The sequence below is a fragment of the Podarcis cretensis genome, assembly GCF_951804945.1.
Source record: "Podarcis cretensis genome assembly, chromosome: 5".
NCBI lineage: Eukaryota > Metazoa > Chordata > Lepidosauria > Squamata > Lacertidae > Podarcis > Podarcis cretensis.
This window is the reverse complement of record NC_137174.1, coordinates 85,769,911-85,794,693: the sequence shown is the minus strand read 5'-3', so window position 1 is coordinate 85,794,693 and position 24,783 is coordinate 85,769,911. Positions and strand designations below refer to the sequence as shown.

General features: G+C 45.9%; 1 protein-coding gene across 2 annotated transcripts in view; it reads left to right on the top strand.

Moving 5' to 3' along the window:
* GOLIM4 (golgi integral membrane protein 4) overlaps window positions 1-24,783 on the top strand; it is a 55,903-nt gene that overhangs the window by 19,859 nt on the left and 11,261 nt on the right. Inside the window, exons 2-11 of one of the 2 annotated variants that reach the window (XM_079977884.1) lie at window positions 5,775-5,849; window positions 7,302-7,351; window positions 8,226-8,279; window positions 9,086-9,236; window positions 9,450-9,532; window positions 10,483-10,566; window positions 15,094-15,261; window positions 18,647-19,006; window positions 22,522-22,760; window positions 24,684-24,760. In XM_079977884.1, the coding sequence (XP_079834010.1) occupies window positions 5,775-5,849; window positions 7,302-7,351; window positions 8,226-8,279; window positions 9,086-9,236; window positions 9,450-9,532; window positions 10,483-10,566; window positions 15,094-15,261; window positions 18,647-19,006; window positions 22,522-22,760; window positions 24,684-24,760 (1,341 nt within the window). The remainder of the gene's footprint in view (window positions 1-5,774; window positions 5,850-7,301; window positions 7,352-8,225; window positions 8,280-9,085; window positions 9,237-9,449; window positions 9,533-10,482; window positions 10,567-15,093; window positions 15,262-18,646; window positions 19,007-22,521; window positions 22,761-24,683; window positions 24,761-24,783) is intronic. The other variant, XM_079977885.1, reaches the window with a different exon arrangement.

Sequence of the window (24,783 nt, the reverse complement as noted above, 5' to 3'; positions counted from 1 at the left end):
CTCCTGTTTTTGTTTCCCAGGGAACTTGTACTCAGAGTCATGCTTCCTCTGATCCTGCAGGTAGCATCCAGCTGTTATTACTTGTAAAGGTAAAGGTAAAGGGACCCTGACCGTTAGGTCCAGTTGCGATGACTCTGCGGCGCTCATCTCACTTTACTGGCCGAGGGTGCCAGCGTACAGCTTCTAGGTCATGTGGCCAGCATGACTAAGCCGCTTCTGTTGAGCCAGAGCAGCACACGGAAACACCGTTTACCTTCCCGCTGGAGTGGTACCTATTTATCTACTTGCACTTTGACGTGCTTTCGAACTGCTAGGTTGGCAGGAGTAGGGACCGAGCAACGGGAGCTCACCCGGTTGCTGGGATTTGAACTGCCGGCATTCTGACTGGCAAGCCCTAGGCTCAGTGGTTTAGAACACAGTACTGCCCGCGTCCCGTCATGACTAGTACCCTTCGCTTTATCCCCTAGTAATTTGTAAGTAAAGGTAAAGGACCCCTGGACGGTTAAGTCCAGTCGACGGTGACTATGGGTTGAAGTGCCCATCTTGCTTTTCAGGCAGAGAGAGCCAGCGATTGTCCACAGACAGCTTTCTGGGTCATGTGGCCAGTAGGACTAAACCACTTCTGGTGCAACAGAACATTGTGACAGAAACCAGAGCGCACAGAAACACTGTTTACCTTCCTGCCACAGCGGTACCTATTTATCTACTTGCACTGGCATGCTTTCGAATTGCTAGGTTGTCAGGAGCTGGGACCGAGCAACGGGAGCTCACCACCATTGCGGGGATTTGAAGTGCCGACCTTCCAATCGGCAAGCCCAAGAGGCTCAGTGGTTTAGACCACAGCGCCACCCGTGTCCCCTGTACCTTTTTATAAGATTTCTTAGCTGTCCTTCACCACAGGGCAGGTTACAACAATGAAAGATGCAGTAATAAAAACAAATAAGGCAGTAAAGCCATCGCAGCTCAAACCAGAACAGTATAGATTCGACAAAATTTGGGGGTCCTATAAAACAAAATGCCTTAGGGTTGTGTCAGATTGCAAAGGTGGTTGCTCACGAGTAAGCAGGCAGGATTCCGACCTGTCTTTTACAGGTTTTATTTAGCTGCAAAACTATTTACAGTGCAGAGCCCCAAAGTTCATGTCTGCCTCAATTGCTAGCAGAATCCAGGAGTGCTTGTTTCCTGGACCTCCCCCAACATAAAAGTCTCATTATGCCCAGCCTTTTCCTTCCCTCTTTGCGCTTTAGACTTCTGCGCAGGGTGGGCGACAGAAGGGGCATGCTTCCCTCCTGGTCAGCTTTGCCCACCAGCATCCTCTGGTCCTTTCATCTCTTCCCAACTGGAGGTGGAGCTTTCCTCCTCCCCGGAAGAGGAACTGCTTTGCAAGATTTTCGGAGGCTTCCTGTAACATAACTGCCCCTCTGATTCCTGTCTCTGTCCTGATGGCAGTTCCCTGACAGGCTGTATCCAAAGCAGTAACTCATTCTGTTAGTGCATTAATTTATAGTTTCACAGCTAAGCACCCCTTTTCTCCTCTCTCCAAGCAACTCCTAAATCTTGTGGTTTTCCGCACTCTACAATAGGAAAGCTGCAGGGGGAGAACATAAGAAGAGCCAATGGCCCATCTAGTCCAGTATTCTGTTCTTACAGAGGACACAAGGAAACTTGCAGGCAGGACCTGAGCACGAGAAGAAGAAAAAACCCACCATAGTCTCCAGCCACTGGGACTCAGAAACATTACTGCCTTTGACTGGAGACAGAGAACAGCCATCATGGGGAGTGGGGAAGTTCTTCTGCATTGGATACCACCCTTAACTGTCAAAAGGCATAACTGTAAAGAGGTGTATCTACAACATACGATGGAAGCTATATAAGGAAAATACTAGGTGCCTTTCAACAGGGCCTTCTTTGCTATCCTTAACCCCAGTAGGAAAGGAGGTGGCCTTTCAGATAGTTGGGCCGTATGCTGTTGAAGGAACACAGCCTCTACTGAATCAGACCATTGGTCCATCTACCTTGTTGTTGTTTAGTCATTTAGTCGTGTCCGACTCTTCGTGAGTTGGACCATGGACCAGAGCACGCCAGGCACTCCTCTCTTCCACTGCCTCCCGCAGTTTGGTCAAACTCATGTTCGTAGCTTCGAGAACACTATCCAACCATCTCATGCTCTGTCGTCCCCTTTTCCTTGTGCCTTCTATCTTTCCCAACATCAGAGTCTTTTCCAGGGAGTCTTCTCTTCTCATGAGGTGGCCAAAGTATTGGAGCCTCAGCTTCACAATCTGTCCTTCAGTGAGCACTCAGGGATGATTTCCTTCAGAATGGAGAGGTTGGATCTTCTTGCAGTCCATGGGACTCTCAAGAGTCTCCTCCAGCACCATAATTCAAAAGCATCAATTCTTCAGCGATCAGCCTTCTTTATGGTCCAGCTTTCACTTCCATACATCACTACTGGGAAAACCATAGCTTTAACTATACAGACCTTTGTTGGCAAGGTCTCTACTTTTTAAGATGATGTCTAGGTTTGTCATTGCTTTCCTCCCAAGAAGCAGGCGTCTTTTAATTTTGTGGCTGCTGTCACCATCTGCAGTGATCATGGAGCCCAAGAAAGTAAAATCTCTCACTGCCTCCATTTCTTCCCCTTCTATATGAACTGGGAATTTTGGAATTTCAGACAGAGGGCAGTCCCTCTGGACATGTCAAGGATTGCACCTGCTCATACCACAGAGTTGCCCTACATCAAGCAGATAAGACAGTATTAGGAAGCTGCCTGGTACTGCATCAGACCATTGTTCCAACCACCTCAGTATTGTCCACACGGACTGGCAGCAGCGGCTCGCCAGGGTTTCATACACCTGTCTAACTTGGAGGCAATCAGACATCTTGGGGTGTTCTGTGACTCCCCTCATCCCCCTTACTTAAGAATCGCTGAGTGAATTATTCACATAATATGATAATTTGCAATCAAGTCACATCTACTGGGGGGGGGGTGTGGCTGAGAGGTGGGGGGAAGAAAAAGGCTTTTAATTTTCAATTCCATTGTGTTCTTTTTCTCCCCTCACCCATGCTCCAATTAAAGAGTGGAAAGAATGCATAATCAGATTGAAGATAATTCTGACTTTTCTTGATTTATTGCTAGTTCACTTGGCATGTATTGACTGTGTGTTGATGTGTGATTAGGTTTATCATCCCTTTGGGCCACCATTGACTGCTGCCAACTGATTTTCCCCTGTTTATAATGCCAGACCTTCGTATCCCTTTTCCCTCCCGCATTTCACTATGTATATAAGCAGAAGGGGAGGAAAAACTGTTTCTATTATATGTGTTTTTAAAACACACACGTCTGGAATCTTTAAATGATTGCAGCATCTTTCAGTTTAGACAGTTTACAAAAGCTACGTCTTTTGAAACCAGGCAGTACGGTAATCTGCGTGAGGATTGCGAAAAGGTCTTAGCACCCTAATGGCCTCATCCTGTCTTCTGAAAATAGGAAGTTGCCTTATACCATATCATTTGTCCATTGAACTCCAGTATGGTGTAATGGTTAAGGTGTCTGACTAGGATCTGGGAGACCAGGCTCCAAATCTAATCTGTGTCATGAAGCTCCTTGGGTGACCATGAGTCAATTCACTGTCTCTTAGCCTCCCAGGCTTGCTGTGAGGACAGAATGAGGAGGGGAAAAGTCATTCATGCTGTGACCTTGAGCTTCTTGGTGGAAAGAAGGGAAAGAAATCTAATGAAGAAGCAAACAGACAGACTTGGTATTGTCTACACTGACTGGCAGCAGTTGGGTCTTTCTCAGTGCTACCTGGAGATGATCTAGGGACCTTCTGTATGCAAGGCAGATGTTCTGCCACTCAGCTTTGGCCCTTCTAGGGTCTAGAAGCCAAGACTTATGAGGAACGGTTGAAGGAGCTGGGTATGTTTAGCCTGGAAAAGAGGAGACTGAGGGGAGATATGATAGCCATTCTCATATATTTGAAGGGCTGTCACATGGAGGATGGAACAAGCTTGTTTTTTCCTGCTCTGGAAGGTAGGACTCGAATCAGTGGCTTCAAGCTGCAGGAAAGCAGATTCTGAATAGACGTACAAAAAAACTTTCTGGTGGTATGAGCTGTTCTGACAGTGGAACAGTCTCCCTCAGGAGGTTGTGGACTCTCCATCCTTGGAGGCTTTTAAGCAGAGTTTGGGCGGCCATCTGCCATGGATGCTTTAGCTGAGATTCCCCACATTACAGGGGGTTGGACTAGATGACCCTTGGGACCCAATTATGTGAGTTCAAAATGCACCGGAAAGCTAAAGAAAGGAAGTTCATGCAAATGGTTAACACATATAGTTTGTTCTTGTAATGCTATCAGGTTGTAAAGGTGGACTACATTTGCATTCCTAACCCTGCTTACCTGGGAGTAAGCCCCACCGAATTTTTTTTTAAAAAACTTCTTATTTTTATTGATGTATAATAGCAAAGAAAAGTGACAGGCTGGGGAAAGGACCAACCTATCAAGTCACATTAAAAATGCAGTCACCACAATACACCCATCTTAAATTAGTGGAACATGAATAAATATACCGGTAATACTAATAATACATTGCGTACCTACAGGTGTGTGTGCATAGGTGCCTCTTTTCAGATCACCTGCTCTTCATGCACACATCTGAGCATGGGGCACACAAAGTAAGGGGTAGCAATGTATGGAGCAGGGCTACCACCAGCATGATCTCACTCCTGCTTCCATGTGTTTATGGAGGTGATTTATGAAAGAGGCTTTGGAGCTGAACTCTCTCCATCTGTGAGGAACATGGTGTGAAAGATCTACCTGAAACTAACTTCTGAACAGTGTTAGAAACTGAGATATGAAAGCTAGGAGCTAAAGGCACCTTAAACCTAGGTTATGGGTGCAAAAATGGAATGTCTAGGTGCGCTTTTTATAACAAGTATACAAAGCTGAAAATGAATGTACTGCAGCTAAAATATTATGTTCATTTTTCACATGGTCTAGTCCTTCCCCTGCCCACCCCCTAATATTCTTCAGAGGGTCTCTGCTCCAGTCTTCAGAGAGTAGCTGGAAGTGGGGAGGCAGAAAAAGGTCCTCCTTTCCTTCTACTCTGCAGTTTTAATCTGAAATCTTAGGCGCAATACTGCGCCCAAAGCTCAGAAACTGCTCGCTCTAATGAAATTTGCTGTCGCAAAATGCACCACAAACAATGGGAGTTTCGAACACTGCTCCTGAAGAATATTCAGCTTCTGCAGCAGGGGGAGAAATATTGTGTGCGCGCGCAAATATGCATACACGGGCAAGCCAATATAGCCTTACACTGAGTCCCACCATTAGTCCATCTAGCCCAGTGTTATTAATGCAGATTGGTAGCATTTCTGACAAAAGTTTTGCCCAACCCTAGCTGGAGATGAACCTTGGATTGAACCCCGAGACATTTAACCTGCTAAGCAGATGCTCTGCCATGGAACTACAGCATCTTCCATCGATTAAAGACCAACTGGCAAGCTTTTGGCTACATAGATGCCATGCAACCTGTAATTTCCCAAAGACCACATTGTGGATGCACAAATTGCATGGTTTGTGCAACTTCACTGATAGTTCCTGAGAACTTTCTTTTGCTGATTTTGTTATGGATTCCTTCCCTCCTATTCCTTGTACATCCATTTTTTATTTTTATTATGTTTTCAAAATGGATACACACACACACACACACATTTTGTTACCTGTTGAACTACTCCTCATTTACATCCAGTTTATTGATTTTTTCCCCTTTTTCAGTTGTATATGAGCACCGGTCAAGATTAGAGAAATCTTTGCAGAAAGAAAGGCTTGAACATAAGAAAGCAAAAGAAGGTAAAAGATTTTACTTTTCACAAAACGAAAACGGATAGGAAGCAGGAGAAATGTTGTTCCTACTTGTATTGTTATTACAGGAACACTGTGTTGCATTCAGGGCCATCGCGGTTTTCAAGACTCCTTTAAAATAGGTTATGCTTTGCCAAACATTTTTGAAAATAAGAATTGGCTATTTTGCTTCGGAGCGATCAAATCTCTGGAGTTTCTTAATGAGTTTTTACTGCCATCTAGTGGATAAGGACAACAGCAACAAAACTCCATCTGACTATATGAGTGTTTCCCCAAAATAAAGTTTTGATTCTTGCACTCAAAAACACATTTATATTTCTACAGTTAATACCTATGGATATATTTCCTGGCCAGTACTCAGAACAATAGGCAAACACTCTTTGCAGATTATGGCATAATTCAGGTAACAGTGTCTCCTGGCATCCCATTATAACCATTGCTCATTCGGCTAGGGCTGTGCTTTCTGGGTCATGTTGGCACTTCTGAGATACCACTGCATCTCTGAGGCTTAATAAGTCAGTCCTGGTATTTCCTTATTCCAGTGGTGGGTTTCAGGCTTGGCATCCCATGATGTCAGGCGATTGACAGGTGAGTGCCCCCCCACTTGTCAAAATGGGTCTGTGGTTGATCAGGGTTCCTATCTCCATATTGGAAACCCTAAGGACAAGTAAACCTTCCCACTAACATGGATTATGTGTTGCTTGTGTCTATGCATGCAGCATAATTGTGGAGACCTGGTTTGTCCCAGGTGCTCTCACTTGCCTCTTTACGTGTGCACAACAAATGCCTGAAGAAGACTCTCCTAGTAGCTGAATGTGTAAGCCAACAGCCTCAGCAGAGTCCATAGCAATAGGCTGTATTCAGCTCACGAGAAGACCCATTGACATTAATGGCCCTAAGTTAGCAATGTCTGCTAATTTTAGTGGGGCTACTCTGAATGGGACATCGTTATACTGACTAAAATAATGCAATGCTATGATTAATGAACAACTCCTTCATTGGACTGAGATACCCAGAGGGACTCTTGAATTTGTCTTTCTTGATCAGGGATGGCCTAAACGGAGATGAACAATGAATTCACCTTGCTGTATTGTTGAAGAGATTTTCTGCATTTCTTTTGTCTGGGGGAGAGATGCAGAAGGTTTCTTCCTCAAAACAGCAAGATGGTTTCATTGTTCATCCTGTTTAGGCCATCTTTCCAATTAGCAAGTCATCTTCCTAATTAAGGATATAGCAGATTAGACTGATATCACCTGTAAGCAGAGATGTTTTGACTTTGTCTCTTGGATGTGTTTTATTGTTTTTGCAGTTGATTTATTGTATGCCTTTTAAATGTTTAAACACATCGTATCCCGCCCTGATAGCTGTATAGATGGAGCTTATAAATATAAATAGACTTTAGCCTTTTAACATAATTTTCTCTTCCTTTTTGTTTTTTAGACTTTCTTGTTTATAAATTAGAAGCACAAGAAACACTAAATAAAGGAAGGGTAAGTGTGCAGAAGTAATGAACAAGATGTTTCTGCTTATTGCATAAGCTGAACTGACAATAGAGTTCTGAATGCTCTTAACATTTAACCTGCTCCAAGGTATGAAGCAAAAGGAAAACATACATAATTATAATTCACAAGAAGTAAGATTACTTGGAGGTTGACTTGTCCTACGAGTCTTAAGGAGTCTTATTAAACAAATTCACAAAGGATAAGGCTATCCAATGGTTACTGAGGTTTCCCCTGGTAGATTTGCTGGGTCTGTATCTTGGTTCAGAAAAAGTGATTTTTTTCCCCCAGACCAATTTAATTTGGAGGGGGCGATTTTTGGATGCTTGAAGTTAAACAGTGGGAGCTTTTGATTCCCTTCCTACAGACATGGAGACAAAGGGGAAGTGCAACTTGCATGTTCTGAAGGTGGAGAGTGATGTCGGGATGTCTAATAAAACTGCTGAGGCTTTGCTACTGCTTCCACTCCAGAGTTTGACACCTTTGTAGCTCAATGGCAGAGGATCTGCTTTGCTTGCAGGAAGTCTTGGGTTCAACCCCTGGGATCACTAAGTTGGGCTGGGCATGAAACTACTATCAGTCACTACAGTCCGTTGTGAACTAAAAGGACCTATAAACTTCCTCTACTCTTCTGTGTTCTGCCTCATCTCCATCTTGGGGGTTAAAGTTGGCCTGTTGTTTGTGGGAAATCTGCAACTTGAAGATGTCCTGTGCCCTGCATGCCTGATACGTGGACAGCCCTATAAGTAGATCCATGGGCAAGTTCAGAGTTTCCTAGTATTATAATTTACAGAGAGGTACTATAGCTATGCAGGAAGCTGCTGAGTATGTCAGCTAACTATATATTACTCTTTTTGTTTTGCAGCAAGATTCCAATAGCAGATATGGAGCACTGAATGTGCAACACCAGATGTTGAAGGTAGATACATGCATCTTCTTAAGCATCCTGTCTTAACAAGGGAGTTAGAAAAAGATGACAACATTTGGCTTCCAGTCCTAGTTGGCATTTTTGGGAAATGGATGTCTCCGACACCAATAGCCCTTCTGGGTGTCATGAGAAGGCCTTGGTTGCAGAATGTTTGCTTCCCGGTGATTGTGTGCAAAATTTTAAACTGTTTTGGAGCATGTGCCCCCCAACAGCTGCCTTAATCTTCTGTTGTTCTAAACACCGAGAAGTGTTTGACTTGGGGAACACTCTGAAGCAGCGATCTGCCTCACCTACAATCTGAGGTGGTAACAGACCCATCAGAGGACTTTACAACATTGGCAAGATTCAGATTGAATCACTGACCTGGTTTGCACGTAATGCAGAAATAATAATTTAGTGCTATGCCAATTACGCTACTCCTTCCCCTCTCCTTCACGGTATGGTTGCAAGAAGGACATTGGAAAGATCCACTTCCTGTTTGAAACTAACCATGGTTTACTGTGGAGCTTGAAAAGGATGAACCTGTGGAGAGGGAAGGGTAAACCATGGTTCAGCGTAAGTCCAAATCAAGGCATTGTTAACACTCCCACCAACACTAACCCAAGGTTAATGCTACTCATGTTTTTCATCTTAACCAGACCGACTCCATGGCAGTATTGAAATTCCACAGGCCTATGTTAAAACATGCTCTCTTCCTGGGATGGGGTTGCCCTGAACATCCAAATACATAAATTGCCAGCTGGTCAGATAAATAATTCCTTGTGATGTGTCTTGTCTGCCCCCTCTCCTTTTTGCAGAGCCAGCACGAAGAACTGAGGAAGCAGCACGCAGACCTGGAAGAGGAGCACAGGAGGCAGGGAGATGACTTCAACAGAGTGGTCAATGATCATAAGGAAAAATATATGGAGTTACAGCAAGAGAAGGAGCAGGAGCTCTCCAAGCTGAAAGGTACAGCATTATGTTACTTGATTTAAATTTTGGGGAGGGGGAGGAGGGGCCGGGCCATTCCCTGGAATTGCCACCCGTGTTGGCATTAATGCAGCTTCCATTAGGACTTGACTGCAAATATTTAAATTTGTGAATAATTAGGATGCTCTCTGTCTCTCTCTGCTGTGTATAAATCTGTCGGATCAATTCTTGTTTGCGCTGAATTTTTAATAGAATCCATGTATAATCTGCGAGAAGAGAACAGGCAGCTGAGGAAAGCCCACCAAGATATTCATACTCAGCTACAAGATGTGAAGGTAAGAACTTGGGCCTCCCAAGATAGGAGTCGGGGGCAGGGAGCAGGGAGAGAGAAAATTCTCCTTGTTTGCAACTGGGAAAATAAGATGATGGTTGAAAATAGATCTTTTCTTGTTTAATGGAAGGAAAGGTGCAATGGGTATGTTTTTCTTAAATGCGTGCACAAACGTGCTGATATTAATTTTTATTATTTACTAGCAGCCTCGAACCCGGCATTGCCTGGGAATTCTAAGAAACCCAAGAATCAGTGCAATTTTGAAACCAGTGGTTGAAATTACTACAGTTTTGAGAGATTCAGCCTACTAAATTGATCCAGAACACTGTCCATTTTGAATCCAAGCATGCACAAAACTTCGCTCCTTGATCTCAGGAACCACCAAGTAAAATTTGTTTGTGGTAGCTTAAGTGGTGTTGAAATGCACAGCAAACCAGCAAACAACTTTCCAAAATAGGTAGCAGACCAAGGAAGAAGTACCCAGTGTTGCTCGGGAATTCTAAGAAACCAATAATAATAATAATAATCCTGAGGTTTATAAATGGGTAATGAATTTGCTTATTTCCTGCCATATTTGGTTAAAACCAAGGCAGTTCAGAATGGCTCAGTCCGCCATCTTGATTCAAAATGGTTTCCAAACGCTAACAAACACCTCTTTCTCTGTCTCGGGAACAATAATGGCAGATTTGCATAGTGTCCTGCTTTAGATGAAACCAAATTCAGCAGACCCAAATCCATTCACAGGGGCTATAAAAGGGGGAAAACCCATAGTTATTTCTGTACAAAAAGGCAACTTTACTGAAGTGTTGGTAAGATGTAAACACACACACAAAATACTTGTTTGAAAGGCAGGTGCTGAATCAGTTAAATTGCTGGCAATCCTAAGATTATTTCTTGGTGTCTGATGAAGTGCATTTGGGATCAACCTTGATGGTGGCGTTTTCTTTTGTGTAGCTGCAGCATAAGAGTTTAATCTCTCAACATGACCAGCTTGTAGTGACTCTGGAAGAACACAAGAGTGCGCTAGAAGCTGCTCAGGTCAGCCAAGAAAATGGCTTTGCATCCACTCTGCTCTTAATGAATGGTGTTTTTGTTTTCGTCTATTTAAAAAACCTTCCTAACATTTCTTCCCTCTTTTTTTATTTCTGCTGACCACAACTTTTATGCATGCACGCCTTTGGGGGGGTGGGGGGTGGGGGGAATCTCCGGTTAACAACCAGCTGCCCTCTCGGGGGTAAGAAATGCATGCTTCGAAGGATTTCTGCTCTGCCAAAATTATAGCGTAGTAAATTGTTTTTGTTTCTTGACAGCTCCATTATGGGCTCGAGTGAATGCATGCATATATGGATAAAAACCACATCTTTCTTTCCTGCCCAGGAGGCTGCAAGCTACGACTTCCATACAGCGGGGCCGTGAGGGTGTGGCTTGGGGGGCCTGAGCCCCTGGAGCTTTTGCACTGCCCCCCCCCCCCCGGATCATATGCACCTTCCCACCCCCCTTTTAAAAAAGTGACTTCGTTTGCAGGGCTGCTGAATATTCTGCAGAGTGCAGTTCTGGTGAGACCCCAGCCACCTTCCATCTCAGTTTGCTCAGAGACCTAAGCCAGCACCTGTGCATATAAATTAGCTCTTGCAAATTTGTGCTAAGGACTTGCAACATAGGAAGCAGAGTCAGACCACCGGTCTCTCTGGCTCGGTATTGTGTCTACAGTGACCCGCAGTGGCTCTCCAGGATTTCAGAGACAGTGGTGTTCCCACTGCTACTTAGATTTGTTGGGGATTGAACCTGAGCTCTTCCGCATGCAACGGAGATGATATTATTATTATTATTATTATTATTATTATTATTATTATATACACTTTGTATACCACCCTTCGTCTGAAGGTTTTGAGGCGGGTCAAAGCATAAAAATACAAAATGAATGCACAAAATACATATTAAGAACAAAGCAAACCCATAACCCACACATGCAACAAAATCATCCAATATAACAGGACTAGGCAACACTCTGGACACTCCATCACATTCCTCTGTTATAAGAGGAATTATAGTCTCTGTGGGACGCGGGTGGCGCTGTGGTCTAAACCACTGAGCCTCTTGGGCTTGTCGATCAGAAGGTCGGCGGTTTGAATCCGCATGACAGGGTGAGCTCCCGTTGCTCTGCCCCAGCTCCTGCCAACCTAGCAGTACGAAAGCACACCAGTGCATGTAGATAAATAGGTACCGCTGTAGCAAGGAGGTAACAGTGTTTCTGTGCACTCTGGTTTCCGTCACAGTGTTCCGTTGTGCCAGAAGTGGTTTAGTCCTGCTGGTCACATGACCTGGAAAGCTGTCTGTGGACAAACACTGACTCCCTCAACCTGAAATTGAGATGAGCACTGCAACCCCATAGTCGCCTTTTTGACTGGACTTAACCGTCCAGGGGTCTTCTACCTTTACCTTTATAGGACCGGAGTAAGGGTCCCGGTGGGATGTGGGTGGCGCTGTGGGTTAAATCACAGAGCCTGGGGCTTGCCGATCAGAAGATTGGCAGTTCAAATCCCCACCACGGGGTGCGTTCCCGTTGCTCGGTCCCTGCTCCTGCCCACTTCAAAGTGCAAGTAGATAAATAGGTACCTTTCCGGCGGGAAGGTCAACGGCGTTTCCGTGCGCTGCTCTGATTCGCCAGAAGCGGCTTAGTCATGCTGGCCACATGACCTGGAAGCTGTATGCCGGCTCCCTCGGCCAATAAAGCGAGATGAGCATCCCAACCCCAGAGCCGGCCACGACTGGACCTAATGGTCAGGGTCCCTTTACCTTTACCTTAAAGGTCTCAGCAGATGCAAGCGATTTTATCCTCAAAATGCTTTGCAAGCAAATCACAGTGAGCTACTGTCGGTTCTGCCACCTCCTGTGGGCCAGACTGTAAAAGACCCCATGCTACCTGGAAGAGCTCTGCCAGACGGCACAATGAGGATGCAATGTAGGCAGCAAAGGAAGCCTTCTTTTCTGCTCTGCCTTCACTGCCACTAGGCAGGCTCGATGATGAGCCCTCACCAGGGTTCGAGTGCACTCAGCTACAGCCCTTTTCTCTGCAGACAGAGTCTTGTAAGCACCTAGCAAAGCTTCTATGGGAGACCTGTGGCACAGCGAAGGGAAAGGGCTGTAGCCCAGTGCTGGGACACATGCTTGGCATGCAGAAGGTCCCAGTCCCTGGGAACTCCAGGTAAGGCTGGGAAGAACCCCTGCCTAAAACCCTGGAGGTGATTGGCTAGGTGATTTGTCGTGGTTCCATATGGTATTCCGAGTGCTGGGCTAGACTTGCCTGTTTTTAATTTCCTCGTGATGTGTGTCCTTCACCCTCCAAGGAGCTTCAGGGTTATCTCCTCATTTTATCCTTGAGCAGCCCTGCGAGAGAAGTGAAGTCAAGAGATTGCAACTTGGCCCTCACCACCTGGTGAGGTTAGTGGCTTGGCTAGGGCTTTGCATCATTTAATACCCTCCTTCAGCATCGAGGTGTGTTTCCCAGAGAGGCTAGCAAAAGTAGCAACTGCAGGGGGAGTACAATTTCATGGTGGTGATGATAATAAAACAAAGTGTACAAACCAATACAGCATGTTTAAAATAAACTCAGGTACTAACAGCACCTCATATAGACAAGAACATCAGTCTGTTTTAATTTTTTTATTTTAAAAGTGCTTGCGTTAATAGTAAAGGAACATCCTATTTTGCCTGGCACCTACGTTTTAGCAAACTAGGCACAGGGCTCTAAACTAGCTGCAGTTTCCAGACTGTCTTCAAAGGCAGCCCCACGCAAAGTGTATTGAAGCAATACAACTTTAAAAGTTACCCAGGGGATGGATGATGAGCTTTGAGTTGCATAGGATAAAGCGGGGGGCGGGGGGGCGGGATTGGCAGGATGCTTAAGCAGGGGAAGAAAACCTTACTGTTTTTTAGGAGCTCAAAGAACTTGAGACAGTTGTTTGCCAAGGGGCTTCTTGCCGTTCAAACTTACTCCAAGGCAGCACCAGATCTCAGTGGTAGACTGCAGACTTTACATGCAAAGTCCCAGGTTCAATCCCATTTGTCTCCAGTTTTTAAAAGGAGAAGGTGATGCAAAAGGTGGGAGAGAGACCTCTGCCCAAGATCCTGGAAAAGCGCTGGGTAGATGGTCCAGTGATCTGACCTTGGTGAAGGGTGGTTTTTCTGATTCTGCGCCGGTTGAGTGGGAGAAACTGTTTCGTCATAAGGCAGAGCAGATATTAAAGAGGTCCTTTGAGTGGGCACTCATATACCTTTTGGAGAGCACCCTCAGCCTTGTTGTTTGGCATTGCGGGCGCAACCCTGCTGGGGTTTGGGGGATGCTCCAAGTTATTGGTTTGAGTTGCACCGTGATGAGTTGGATGTACACACCGATGGAGAGGGAGAGATTCCAGTGTGTTTCAAACTTATTGTTGACAGGGATGGAGTTGCTCCGCTGGAAAATGAACAACACTTTGTATGTGTATGGTGTCCTTTTTCGGAGATGAAACCAGCAGTGTGATGGGGACTGTGCTCTCTATGGCTTAACCCCTTACCCCAAAATCCTCTAGGTTCATGGGCTTTTTTTGTGTAGTTCCGTTTTTCTAAAGGCAACCATGAGATCAAAGAAAAGAACTTGCATTCTCGCCTAGAAACTAACCCGCTGAACTCTTCTGAAATTGTTGACTGTCTCCAGCCTCCAACTTGAAACCCCCTGGCCCCAGTTTTCTGTTTTCCTGTCTCTACATTTGGTTGGCTTTCTGCGGACAATAGGATGCTGGATTAGACGGGCCATTGGCTTCATCCGGCAGGTCATAGGCAGAGCTGGCCCATCTGCATGGTGCCGCTCCCCTTGCTTGATGGGGAAGAAAATTATGAATAGGGCAGCCATGTGTGGCAAGCTTCAGCAGCGAACACCCCAAATCGCTTTTAGGCTGGAAAGGGTAGGATCACATCTCTTGCCTTTCAGCCATGTGATGCTGCCTTGATGTGGAAAGTGTGTTGGTCCACCGTGTATTTTGTTTTAGTGAACCACCCATGAAATAACACTACACCTTTGTTCCGGATAAATTCATTTCCATCATATGTTGGCCAATTCCATTAAGAACGGGAAGCCAGTTTTCTTGCAAGCGTTTGAAGAGATGCTTGTGATTGTTCATCACACACACTCATTCGGTCGTTCTCTTTCGGTTGTATCTTTTCAGTTCATGGGACTTTCCCCCTGTTTGCGATTTCCCTCCCCAGCCCCCTCAAAAACGGGTTGAAAGGAAATGTAATAATTCACTTCTGACAGTTCTGTTCCTCTTCTGCGTGGCATGAAAAACTAATCCCCGTTTCTGGGCTGTGGGGATTTTACGCTAGACTTTGCATGCCTGCTGTAATGTATTAAATTGGCGCACTCTGGCGCATAGAAAAGATCTCGCTTTAGCACATGGGCGTTCTTGATCGGATGTGCATGTTTAGCTAAAATACCCAACTTGCCTCGGAGCCTCCAGCTTCCCTGCAGTTTTTAATAAGAAGCGGTTCATCTGACAGTGATATCTAATGGTTGCATTTGAATTCTAGTCCCAGGTGGAGGAATACAGACAGCTGAAGGAGACGCTCAAAAAGATGCCTAGCTTCCAGAAGCCAGAAAATGTTGAGCATCAACATGTCCTGCCGGTGACATCAGCGCCTTCCCCTCTAGGGGACGCCAAAGCACATGGCCCTGACATGGCGGAAGAGCAGAAGGAGGTAATACTGGCTGACTGGCCAAGTCATCTTCCTTGATGGCGGTGATTAACATTTATATAGTGTGCTTTTCAGTGTTCAGAAAGGGTTCCATATACAGTGGTACCTCAGTTTAAGAACTGAATTCATTCTGGAGGTCTGTTCTTAACCCAAAACTGTTCTTAACCTGAGATACCACTTTAGCTAATGGGACCTGCCGCGCCGCCGCCGCACGATTTCTGTTCTCATCCTGAAGCAAAGTTCTTAACCCGAGGTACTATTTCTGGGTTAGCGGAGTCTGTAACCTGAAGCGTATGTAACCCGAGGTACCACTGTATTATCTGAGCAATTATTACAATAACCTATCAAGGAAGGTCAGTATTACACGTTACAAGCAGGAGGGGAGAAATTGAGAAGGGCAGACAATAACTCAATTCAGGCATCACACTAAACCACAGTTAAGGATGCTTTAGTTGAGAAACCATGGTTTGCTGTGACTATTCAAAGTGATGGGCCGCAGATATGGCCATTTGTTGGCTTCTGGAGATTCCTACACGAAAATGGGAGTGTCAAGCAATTGGAAGATGGGATGAAGAACAGAAATGGAATAGATTATTGGTGAGAAGGCATGACTAGCTGGCTAGAACTCTGGAGCAGCTCCCACATTGCCCTTTTTACTATTTCCATTTTTAGTAATGGTGGCGGTGGATCTAATTTAGCCTGTGTGGTACCATTGGCTGTTGCTGAGCAAAATTTGTGTCTAACGTTGCAAAAGCATCTTATTGGTTAGATAGATGGCATTTATCCAACAGGAGGGGAGATTTGTTAGTTTCATATGTTTAAACTGTTCATAGCAGACTCACAGCAGCTGACTTTCTGGGATTTGAATGCTTAATTTCTCGGTATGCTGAACTTTTGATCTCAAGGGATCCCCGAAAGACTCAAGGTGACTTGCACAGAATACTTCAAAAACAGAAATCGATACTGAGCAATATAAAAACAGCATAAAAATCGTGAGCCCCTCACCGGCCTGGCCTTGATGCTCAGCATGTTGCAGCAAATAAGTTCTGGAGGGTCCGCCGTGGCTGACGCCAGCCTCCCTTTTTGAAAACAAATTTTCAGGTCCCGATGCTCTGTAGAGAATCACTGCAGCTATAGCTGCTGCAGTCTTCACGATGTTCAGTGCTGCTGGGCCCAGTGGCATTCTGGGAAAATGAAGATGGTTTCGGCTGCTGCAGCCACTTCACCCAGCACTTTTCGGCTTCCCTTGATTAGGAAACTAGACCTCTGTTGATGCACCCTAGAGCAGCATTAACTGCTGACTCATGTTAAGCTTGTGATCTACTAAGACCCCTAGATCTCTTTTCACATGCACTACTGGCAAGCCAGGTGTCCACCACCTTATATTTGTACAGCTGACACTTCCTATGTGTAGAACCTTACATTTGTCCCTACTGAAAGGCATTTTGTTAGCTTTGGCCCAGTTCTCCATTCTTTTAAGGTCCTCTCGAATCCTTATTCTCTTTTCAGTGGCATTAGCTCCCCTTCCCAGGTTGGTGTCATCTGCAGATTTGATGAGTGCCCCCCCATCAAATTTGCTTACTGGGAGGGGCAAGGCAGCAGGGTTTGCACCACACTAACCTCCCACCAACTCTCCCTTCTTTTGGTAAGCAACAATGACCCACCTGCCCCAAAGGTAGTGTGGCAGCTCTGCTTCACCTGGCAATTCACGTCCGTGCTGTGTTCATTTTAGGCAAAGGCTTGTCTCCCTTAAGATTAGCCTGCAAGCAAATGTTTGCGTCCTTTGCTGGCTTCGCATATGGATGGCCACATACGTGTGTTGAGCAATGGCTCCTTTGTGAATCCTTGCGCTTAATAAAGCATGGAAGATCTTTGCTCTTTCCAAATGTCACATCATTATAGTTTGAGCAAAAGAAAGCAGCTTAAACCCCCTGGTGTCATCTTGTTTGTATGCGGCACTTTTTTTATGTAAAAAGGGTAAATCCGGTTATTATTCTCATTAAAAAATAATGAAACAAAAAAAGAGTCAAGTACAATGACGGGCCGTCTCTGATCTATTTATATAAAAACAACACACTAAGCATCAACCCGAGCTCTTGGCGATACATGTTGAGAGACACGGGTTCCATAAACGCTGCCATCGCAGGGTGACTTGACATGAAGCAGAAACCGCAGGCAGTTCAAATGTGAAGGATTTGCGCAGGCAGCTGAACTCTAATTGGAGCATTTCCGAAATCAAAATAAGATCCTTTTTTCTTAGGGCTGATTTCACACCTGGGTGCCTGCCAACTGATGTCCCATCCCCTTGAAGACTCTCAGCTCTGGTTCACAACTGAATGTGTGAGCTGCCTCCGCTCGAATACGTTGTGCTCATGGGCGATGGTGGGGTGATAGGGAAGCTTTGACTTCTATGAGCGTTTGGCAGCCGACAGGCAGGCCTGTTGCATGAACTCTTCCCTTGGATATATGCCCACACTTCTTCTAAGGAGAGGAGAACTGCTTTGCTGAACATTTAGGTCTGTGCAGTCTGGCATTTATACCACCAGTGATCAGCCACATGCTTTGGGGAAGCAAACCAGGCAGGCAAGAAGCCATGGCCCATGCCACAAATCCCCCATTCTTAGCCTGTCACATTTAAGAAATAAAGATGCTTTAGTTGAGATTCCTGCTTGGCAGGGGGTTGGGCTGGATGACCCTCAGGGTCCCTTCCAACTCTATGATTCTGTGATTTTATTCTATGCCAGTGTGATGTAGTGGTTAAGAGCGGTAGTCTCGTAATCTGGTGAACCGGGTTTGATTCCCCGCTCCTCCACATGCAGCTGCTGGGTGACCTTGGGCCAGTCACACTTCTCTGAAGTCTCTCAGCTCCACTCACCTCATAGAGTGTTTGTTGTGGGAGAGGAAGGGAAAGGAGAATGTTAGCCGCTTTGAGACTCCTTCGGATAGCGGGATATCAAATCCAAACTCTTCTTCTACACTGCTAAGTATCCGCTGGTTTGAAGTAATTTTTTAATGAAATTATTTTAGAATGTTGTATTATTTTATTGTTGTTAGCCGCTCTGAGCCCGGCCTTGGCTGGGGAGGGCAGGATATAAATAAAAAATTATTATTATTATTATTATTATTATTATTATTATTAAGCTCATGTTTCCTCTGTGCTCCTTGCCTTTGTTGTACATTTTCATATCTTGTTTTATTGTGTGTTGAACGTATTTTAGTTGTGTTTCATGACGTTGCAGTTTTTTTAAATTGTTGCAAGCTGCCCTGAGTGGTTCATAAGCACTTAGAGGGACGGGCTAGAAGTCTCTCTATGTTATAAAATAAAATAAATCAGCAGCACAGTCTTTGAAACAGGCCATTTGAAGTTTAATATTCTGCACTGTTGCAGATTACGCTAAATGGTGATCAGCCACTGGGGGGAGAAGAAGCCAACAGAGGAATCCACTTGGAAGGAAGAGAAGGCAGAGCTGAGCCGTTTCATCCTGAAAGAAAAGCCAATGAAGGTCACCCGCCGCGGGAGCTCAATATTCAGCAGAAGCAAGAGGCGGGAGAAGACGAGGAGCAACGTGTGGAACAGGTTGCAGAGGAGCACAAGAAGGAACTTGAGGAGGAAGAGATGGAGCAAGCTGGGCAGCCTGAACGCTTGACAGAGGATCTTGACCAAGTCAACTCGGAGCATGAATGGAAGGAGAAAGGGCAGGCTGACGAGGAAGAAGCCAACACCCTGGGCGAACACCATCATTCGGAGGTGAGCTGTTGGTGAAATAGACACCTAAATAAGAGCACTGTCATGCTTTGCATAGTAATAGCACCCCTCTGTGTTCAGCGGGGTTGCACTGTTCAACACACCAGCTAGGAAATAAGCCCCATTAAATCTTTCGGGACTCATTGCCCAGTAAGTCAGTTTGGAAATGCAATTTAAGCAGCAGGGAGAGACAGAGAGAGGGCTTGAAACAATTTAGCTAGTTTTGCTTTGCCAGTCACAAACAAGCCCTTTCAGAACAGAGGCTGGGGCACTGCACACAGTGGCGTAGCGTGGGTTATCAGCACCCGGGGCAAGGCAAGTAATTTGCGCCCCCTAACCCGTGGATTTCCCTAACCCCCAGATGTTGCGCCCGGTGTGGCCGGCCCCCCCTGCACCCCCCACGCTACGCCACTGACTGCACATACCATGACCGGAGGGGTGTGCTGCAATTTGCAAAGGGCAAGGGATGGAGCCTGCCAGTACGATGCTGTCACTGTCACCCTGTTGATTAATTGGATGTCCGCCGCCCCGGCCACACTTTAGAAAGGGAATCGTGCCACTTTGAAATGCAGTGCGTGCTATATCTTGCAGAATGCGATGTGCTGTGTGACGGATGCAGTTGGTAACACTAGTTGTCTTCCCATTTCTAAAAATTGCAAGCGAGGAGGGGTGTGGGGGGAGGAGCAACTTGTTGCATGATCTCTCTATTAACCTTTCAAAAAAGAAGTCACATTCATCACCCCGGGACAATGGAAGTCAGAGTGAATTTCTAGATTCCTTTTTCGAAACACATTTTTGTGTGCTTAAATAGCAGGCACCCCACCCTGTTTGTTCTCTTCACCCTCTGCCTTGTTTAGACTGTCACCTTAGTTGATGCTCAATTTGAAATCCAGCTGCATTACTGGCAGAGGCACAAGCAGGAAGATTTATTCAGCTTTAATTCGTGGGCAAGCAGCCTGCATCATGCATGCCATAAGTGGTGTATGCCAGTGTTTCCCAACCTTTGGTCTTTAGCTGTTTTCGGACTACATTCCCCACCATCCCTGACCACTGGTATTGCTAGCTAGGGATGATGGGAGTTGTAGTCCAAAAGCAGCTGGAGACCCAAGGTTGGGAAACACTGGTGTATGCTACAGGAATCGTGGGCAGAAGCCATAAGGGACTTTGGGCCTGGTTATGTCAATGAAGCAGATCAGACACTCTTTTCTTTCCAGTGTTGTGTTGCTTCCTGGCCCAGGAATCATATGAGTATTAAAGGAGTGTGTGCATGCATGCATACACATACATACATATGCAATGTAGGGCACACTGCAGTGACTCTCTCACTGGGAGGGGGGCCATAGCTCAGTGGTAGAGAACATGTTTTGCATTCAGAAACTCTCAGGTTCAATTTCTGGCATCACCAGAGGGGTGACCGCTGTCAGATACCTTGGAGATCTGCTGCCAGGTGTTGTTGTTTAGTCATTTAGTCGTGTCCGACTCTTCGTGACCCCATGGACCAGAGCACGCCAGGCACTCCTGTCTTCCACTGCCTCCCGCAGTTCGGTCAAACTCATGCTGGTAGCTTTGAGAACACTGTCCAACCATCTCATCCTCTGTCGTCCCCTTCTCCTTGTGCCCTCCATCTTTCCCAACATCAGGGTCTTTTCCAGGGAGTCTTCTCTTCTCATGAGGTGGCCAAAGTTTTGGAGCCTCAGCTTCAGGATCTGTCCTTCCAGTGAGCACTCAGGCCTGATTTCCTTCAGAATGGAGAGGTTTGATCTTCTTGCAGTCCATGGGTCTCTCAGGGGTCTCCTCCAGCACCATAACTCAAAAGCATCCATTCTTCGGCGATCAGCCTTCTTTATGGTCCAGCTCTCACTTCCATACATCACTACTGGGAAAACCATAGCTTTAACATATGGACCTTTGTTGGCAAGGTGATGTCTCTGCTTTTTAAGATGCTGTCTAAAACATGCATTTAGGGGACCCATTTCTCAACCTTTTCATTTAGGGGACCCATTTCTCAACCTTTTACAATATGTTTGCGTGGTGGCAGTGCTCCTGTTGAGACCTACCTTGGATCAGGTCGTGACCCACTAGCAGGACCTTAACCCACCAGCTGAATACAGTAATGTAGACAGTACTGAACTAGGTGGACCGCTGGTCTGGCTCTCTATAAGGCAACTTCCTCTCAATTAAATTTGTTAAGGCTTTTAGTCCAGCTGGAAACATCATTAAAAATAAAAGCGGCAATATAATAAAAGAGCCCTTTACAAGTTGTATGTAATCTGCAGGCAGTATATTTGCGTTTGATGGCAGAATCTGTTCTTGCCATTTACCTTTGTGAGTCCAGAGCGCTCTTCCTTGCATCCAGATGTGCCCTAATATTTTGACAGGCCATTTTAATTCTGCATGCAACCTGCCTCAAGGAACCGAGCATCTCAAGGGTACAGTGCATACAGGTCATGTTTTGTGTAGAGCTGTAAATAGAATCTCGGAGAGATGGCTCTGCCTTCTGGGTCATGTCTCAGGGGTGCAAAAATCTGCTTGTTCCTTTGGTTTCAGCCCAGGACCTTGTTGGTGTTTATCTGACTAACAAAGTCATCCTGTATTTCAAGCTTCATCAGAACTCACAAGTGTCCCTCAGCCCAGAGTCTTGGCTGATGCTCAAATCGTTACGTGAAATGTATTTCCCCTGGGGCTCCTGCCCAACTTTAGAGGGTTTCCTGGCTAAAAGCATCCCAAATTTCCCGTGTGTGTTTGTGTGTGTTTGTGTGTGTGTGTGAGAGAGAGAGAGTGAGTGAGTTAGGTTTTCTTTCAAGCCCTCTTTCTGACTGGGCATCCACCGGTCATTTCCCTCCATTATTTTAAGTCCTATCATCTGTGGAAGTAAGGGATTCTGGGATTTGGGGAAGAAGTGGTGGTGGAACGCTTGAAATGCTTTGATCTCATTGATAAAGGAGGGTCCTGGCCAAAAGGCTACTGTTTTAATCTGTTTGCAATATTTCATTCTCCCTTTCTCCCCCTCAGGGAGGCGTTAATCCCCTTTCCCTTTTTTTTAATCCTCACGATGACCCAGAAAGTGATGGGCTCTCCTTCCTTGGAGGTTTTTAAGCAGAGGTAGGATGGCCATCTGTCATGGATTCCTGCACTGCAGGGAGTTGGATTTTGTGATTCTAAGTGTGGAACACGTTCTTTCAGTTCAGGAGCTGGTGTGCTTAGCAAGATATTAGGGAAGTGGGCTTATTTGGCACCAGCAAGATATTCGGGAAGTGGCCTTATTTGGCACCAGATCCTCAGTCTGTATAGCCCAGCAGCGACTAGCAGTGGCTTCCAGGCTCTTGCAACAAGTTTTTTCTGCCCCCTGTGCTACATGTTTCTTTTAAATGGAGGTGATGGGGATTGAACCCTGGGCCTTCTGCATTCAAAGCCTATGCTCTGCCACTGAGCTACGGCTCTTGCAGTTCGTTCTGCCTTTATTTACTTAAGCCTTTTCTTACTTAGGTCTTTACTTTAAGCTATTTGTCTTGGCCCAGGAACCACCGAAGGTGAAGACGATAACCCGATACAAATCTGCCTACGAGGAGCAGCTGGAACAACAGCGGCTGGCCGTCCAGCGAGCGGAGGAGGCCAATCGCCTCAGAGAACACCAGGAGTCTCTGCACCAGGGGAGACTACAAGAGCAGTTGCTACGGCAGCAGCAGCTTCAGGAGCGAGAGCTGACACTGCGCAGGCAGGCAGAGCAGGGCGAAGAGCAATTTAAACACCGCCTAAGGTTATCTTTCTAAAACGCACTTTTGGCTCCTGTCGGCCTCTGAGAAAGGAGGTTAGCTCAGGTTGCCTCAGACTTTGACAGTGACTAGAATTGCCAGAACCTTCTGGTACTTTCTTCAAACCCCTGCTGGGAGGTGAGGGCTTTTTGGGGGGGGGGGTCAGGCTGCTGATATGCTACCTATGAGGAGCTGCAGGCCGCCCCACCTCTCCACTACTGCCAGATATGCAAGCAGGATAAAGATGCGGGCCATTCCTTGACCTGTGCCATGTCCTGTCAGCAAGCATTTAGAAAATGGCGTTCGCCATGGGTGCCTACAAACTGGCTTTTCAAGTGTCTGCTGTCAGGAATCCTTTCAGCATTATATTGCCATAAAGCAGGGAATCTTTTTCCTGACTCAGGGCCACGTTCCCTCTAGGGAAGTCTTGCAGGGGCCACATGCCAGTGGTGGGCAAGCCTAGTAGGTGGAATAGTGGGTGCTGACCTTCAAAGCACTGAAGGAGCGTCTCCACTCCCATGGTTCAGCCCGGACGCTGAGATCCAGTGCCGAGGGCCTTCTGGTAGTTCCCTCATTGCGAGAAGTGAGGTTACAGGGAACCAGGCAGAGGGCCTTCTCGGTAGTGGTGCCTGTCCTGTGGAATGCCCTCCCTTCAGATGTGAAGGAAATAAGCAGCTATCCTATCTTTAAAAGACATCTGAAGGCAGCCCTGTTTAGGGAAGTTTTTAACATTTAATGCTGTATTGTTTTTAACACTCGATTGGGAGCTGCCCAGAGTGGCTGGGGAAACTCAGCCAGATAGGCGGGGTATAAATAAATTATTATTATTATTATTATTATTATTATTATTATTATTATTATTATATTATTAGCATTATTAGCATTTGTACAGTGAACAACATTCTAGCCATTCAGAGCAGGAGGTTTTGCATACCTGCACCTCTCCAGTCTGCATTCATTATCACAGTTCCCCTCATGGAAACCCTGCACGTTGCAGAGGATTCTGGGAACAGGGGTGTGTGTGTGGTTGCACTCACTTGGTGTCCTGGGTTGGGTTATTCTTCCCACTCATGAAAGAGCACCCTCTCTTGCTATCTCACACTCACAGTTTCAGCTAGCAATGGCCCTGTACTTCCGCATGGGTGCATTGTGTTACTGTGGCAAAACATGTAAAGTGGGAGGTGCAACCTACAATGAGGGAAGGCTACCTTCCTCACCAACACTCTCTGTAATACAAAGAAGTGCCTGGTATGTCCCATGGAGGACCTTACGGCCTTCAAACAAAAACATCTTGGAGGTCCCGGGCCACAGAGAGGGTAGGCTGGCCTCAACCAGAGCCAGGGCTTTTTTGGCTGTGGCTCCAATCTGGTGGAATGCTCTGTCACAAGAGACGAGGGCCCTGCGGGACTTGACATCTTTCCACAGGGCCTGCAAGACAGAGCTGTTCCATCAGGCCTTTGGCCAGGGCACAGCCTGACCCCCTCCTTTGGCAATCCTCACAGAACTCTAGCCCGATGGTTGCCATTAATCTGATGTGAACTGATTTTATAATGAAATGATTTTAGAATGTTGTATCATTTTACTGTTGTTAGCCACTCTGAGCCCGGCTTCGACTGGGGAGGGCAGGATATAAATAAATTAATTATTATTATTATTATTATTATTATTATTATTATTATTAGTTGGCACAAACCTCAACAAAGGAGCAAATGGCAAGCATTGGTCTTCCATCTTTTCTCACAAGGCTGTGTGCCCCTGAGTTGTTGCTGGACCCCCATTACCCACCATCCCTGGCCATGCTGGCAGGGGCTGATGGGAGTTGTAGTCCAGCAACCTCTGGAGGGCGATAGGTTCTCCACCCCTGTTTTAACAACAATAAAAATCCCCTGGTGAATCCGAATTAACCCCTTTGTATAATGTTTCTCCAGCCACCAATCCCAGTACGACAACCTGGATCAGGATATTGTGCAAGGAGAAGAACAAGGTGCCCAGGAAGAAGAAGAAAGTAAGTGATGTTCTCTCCAAACC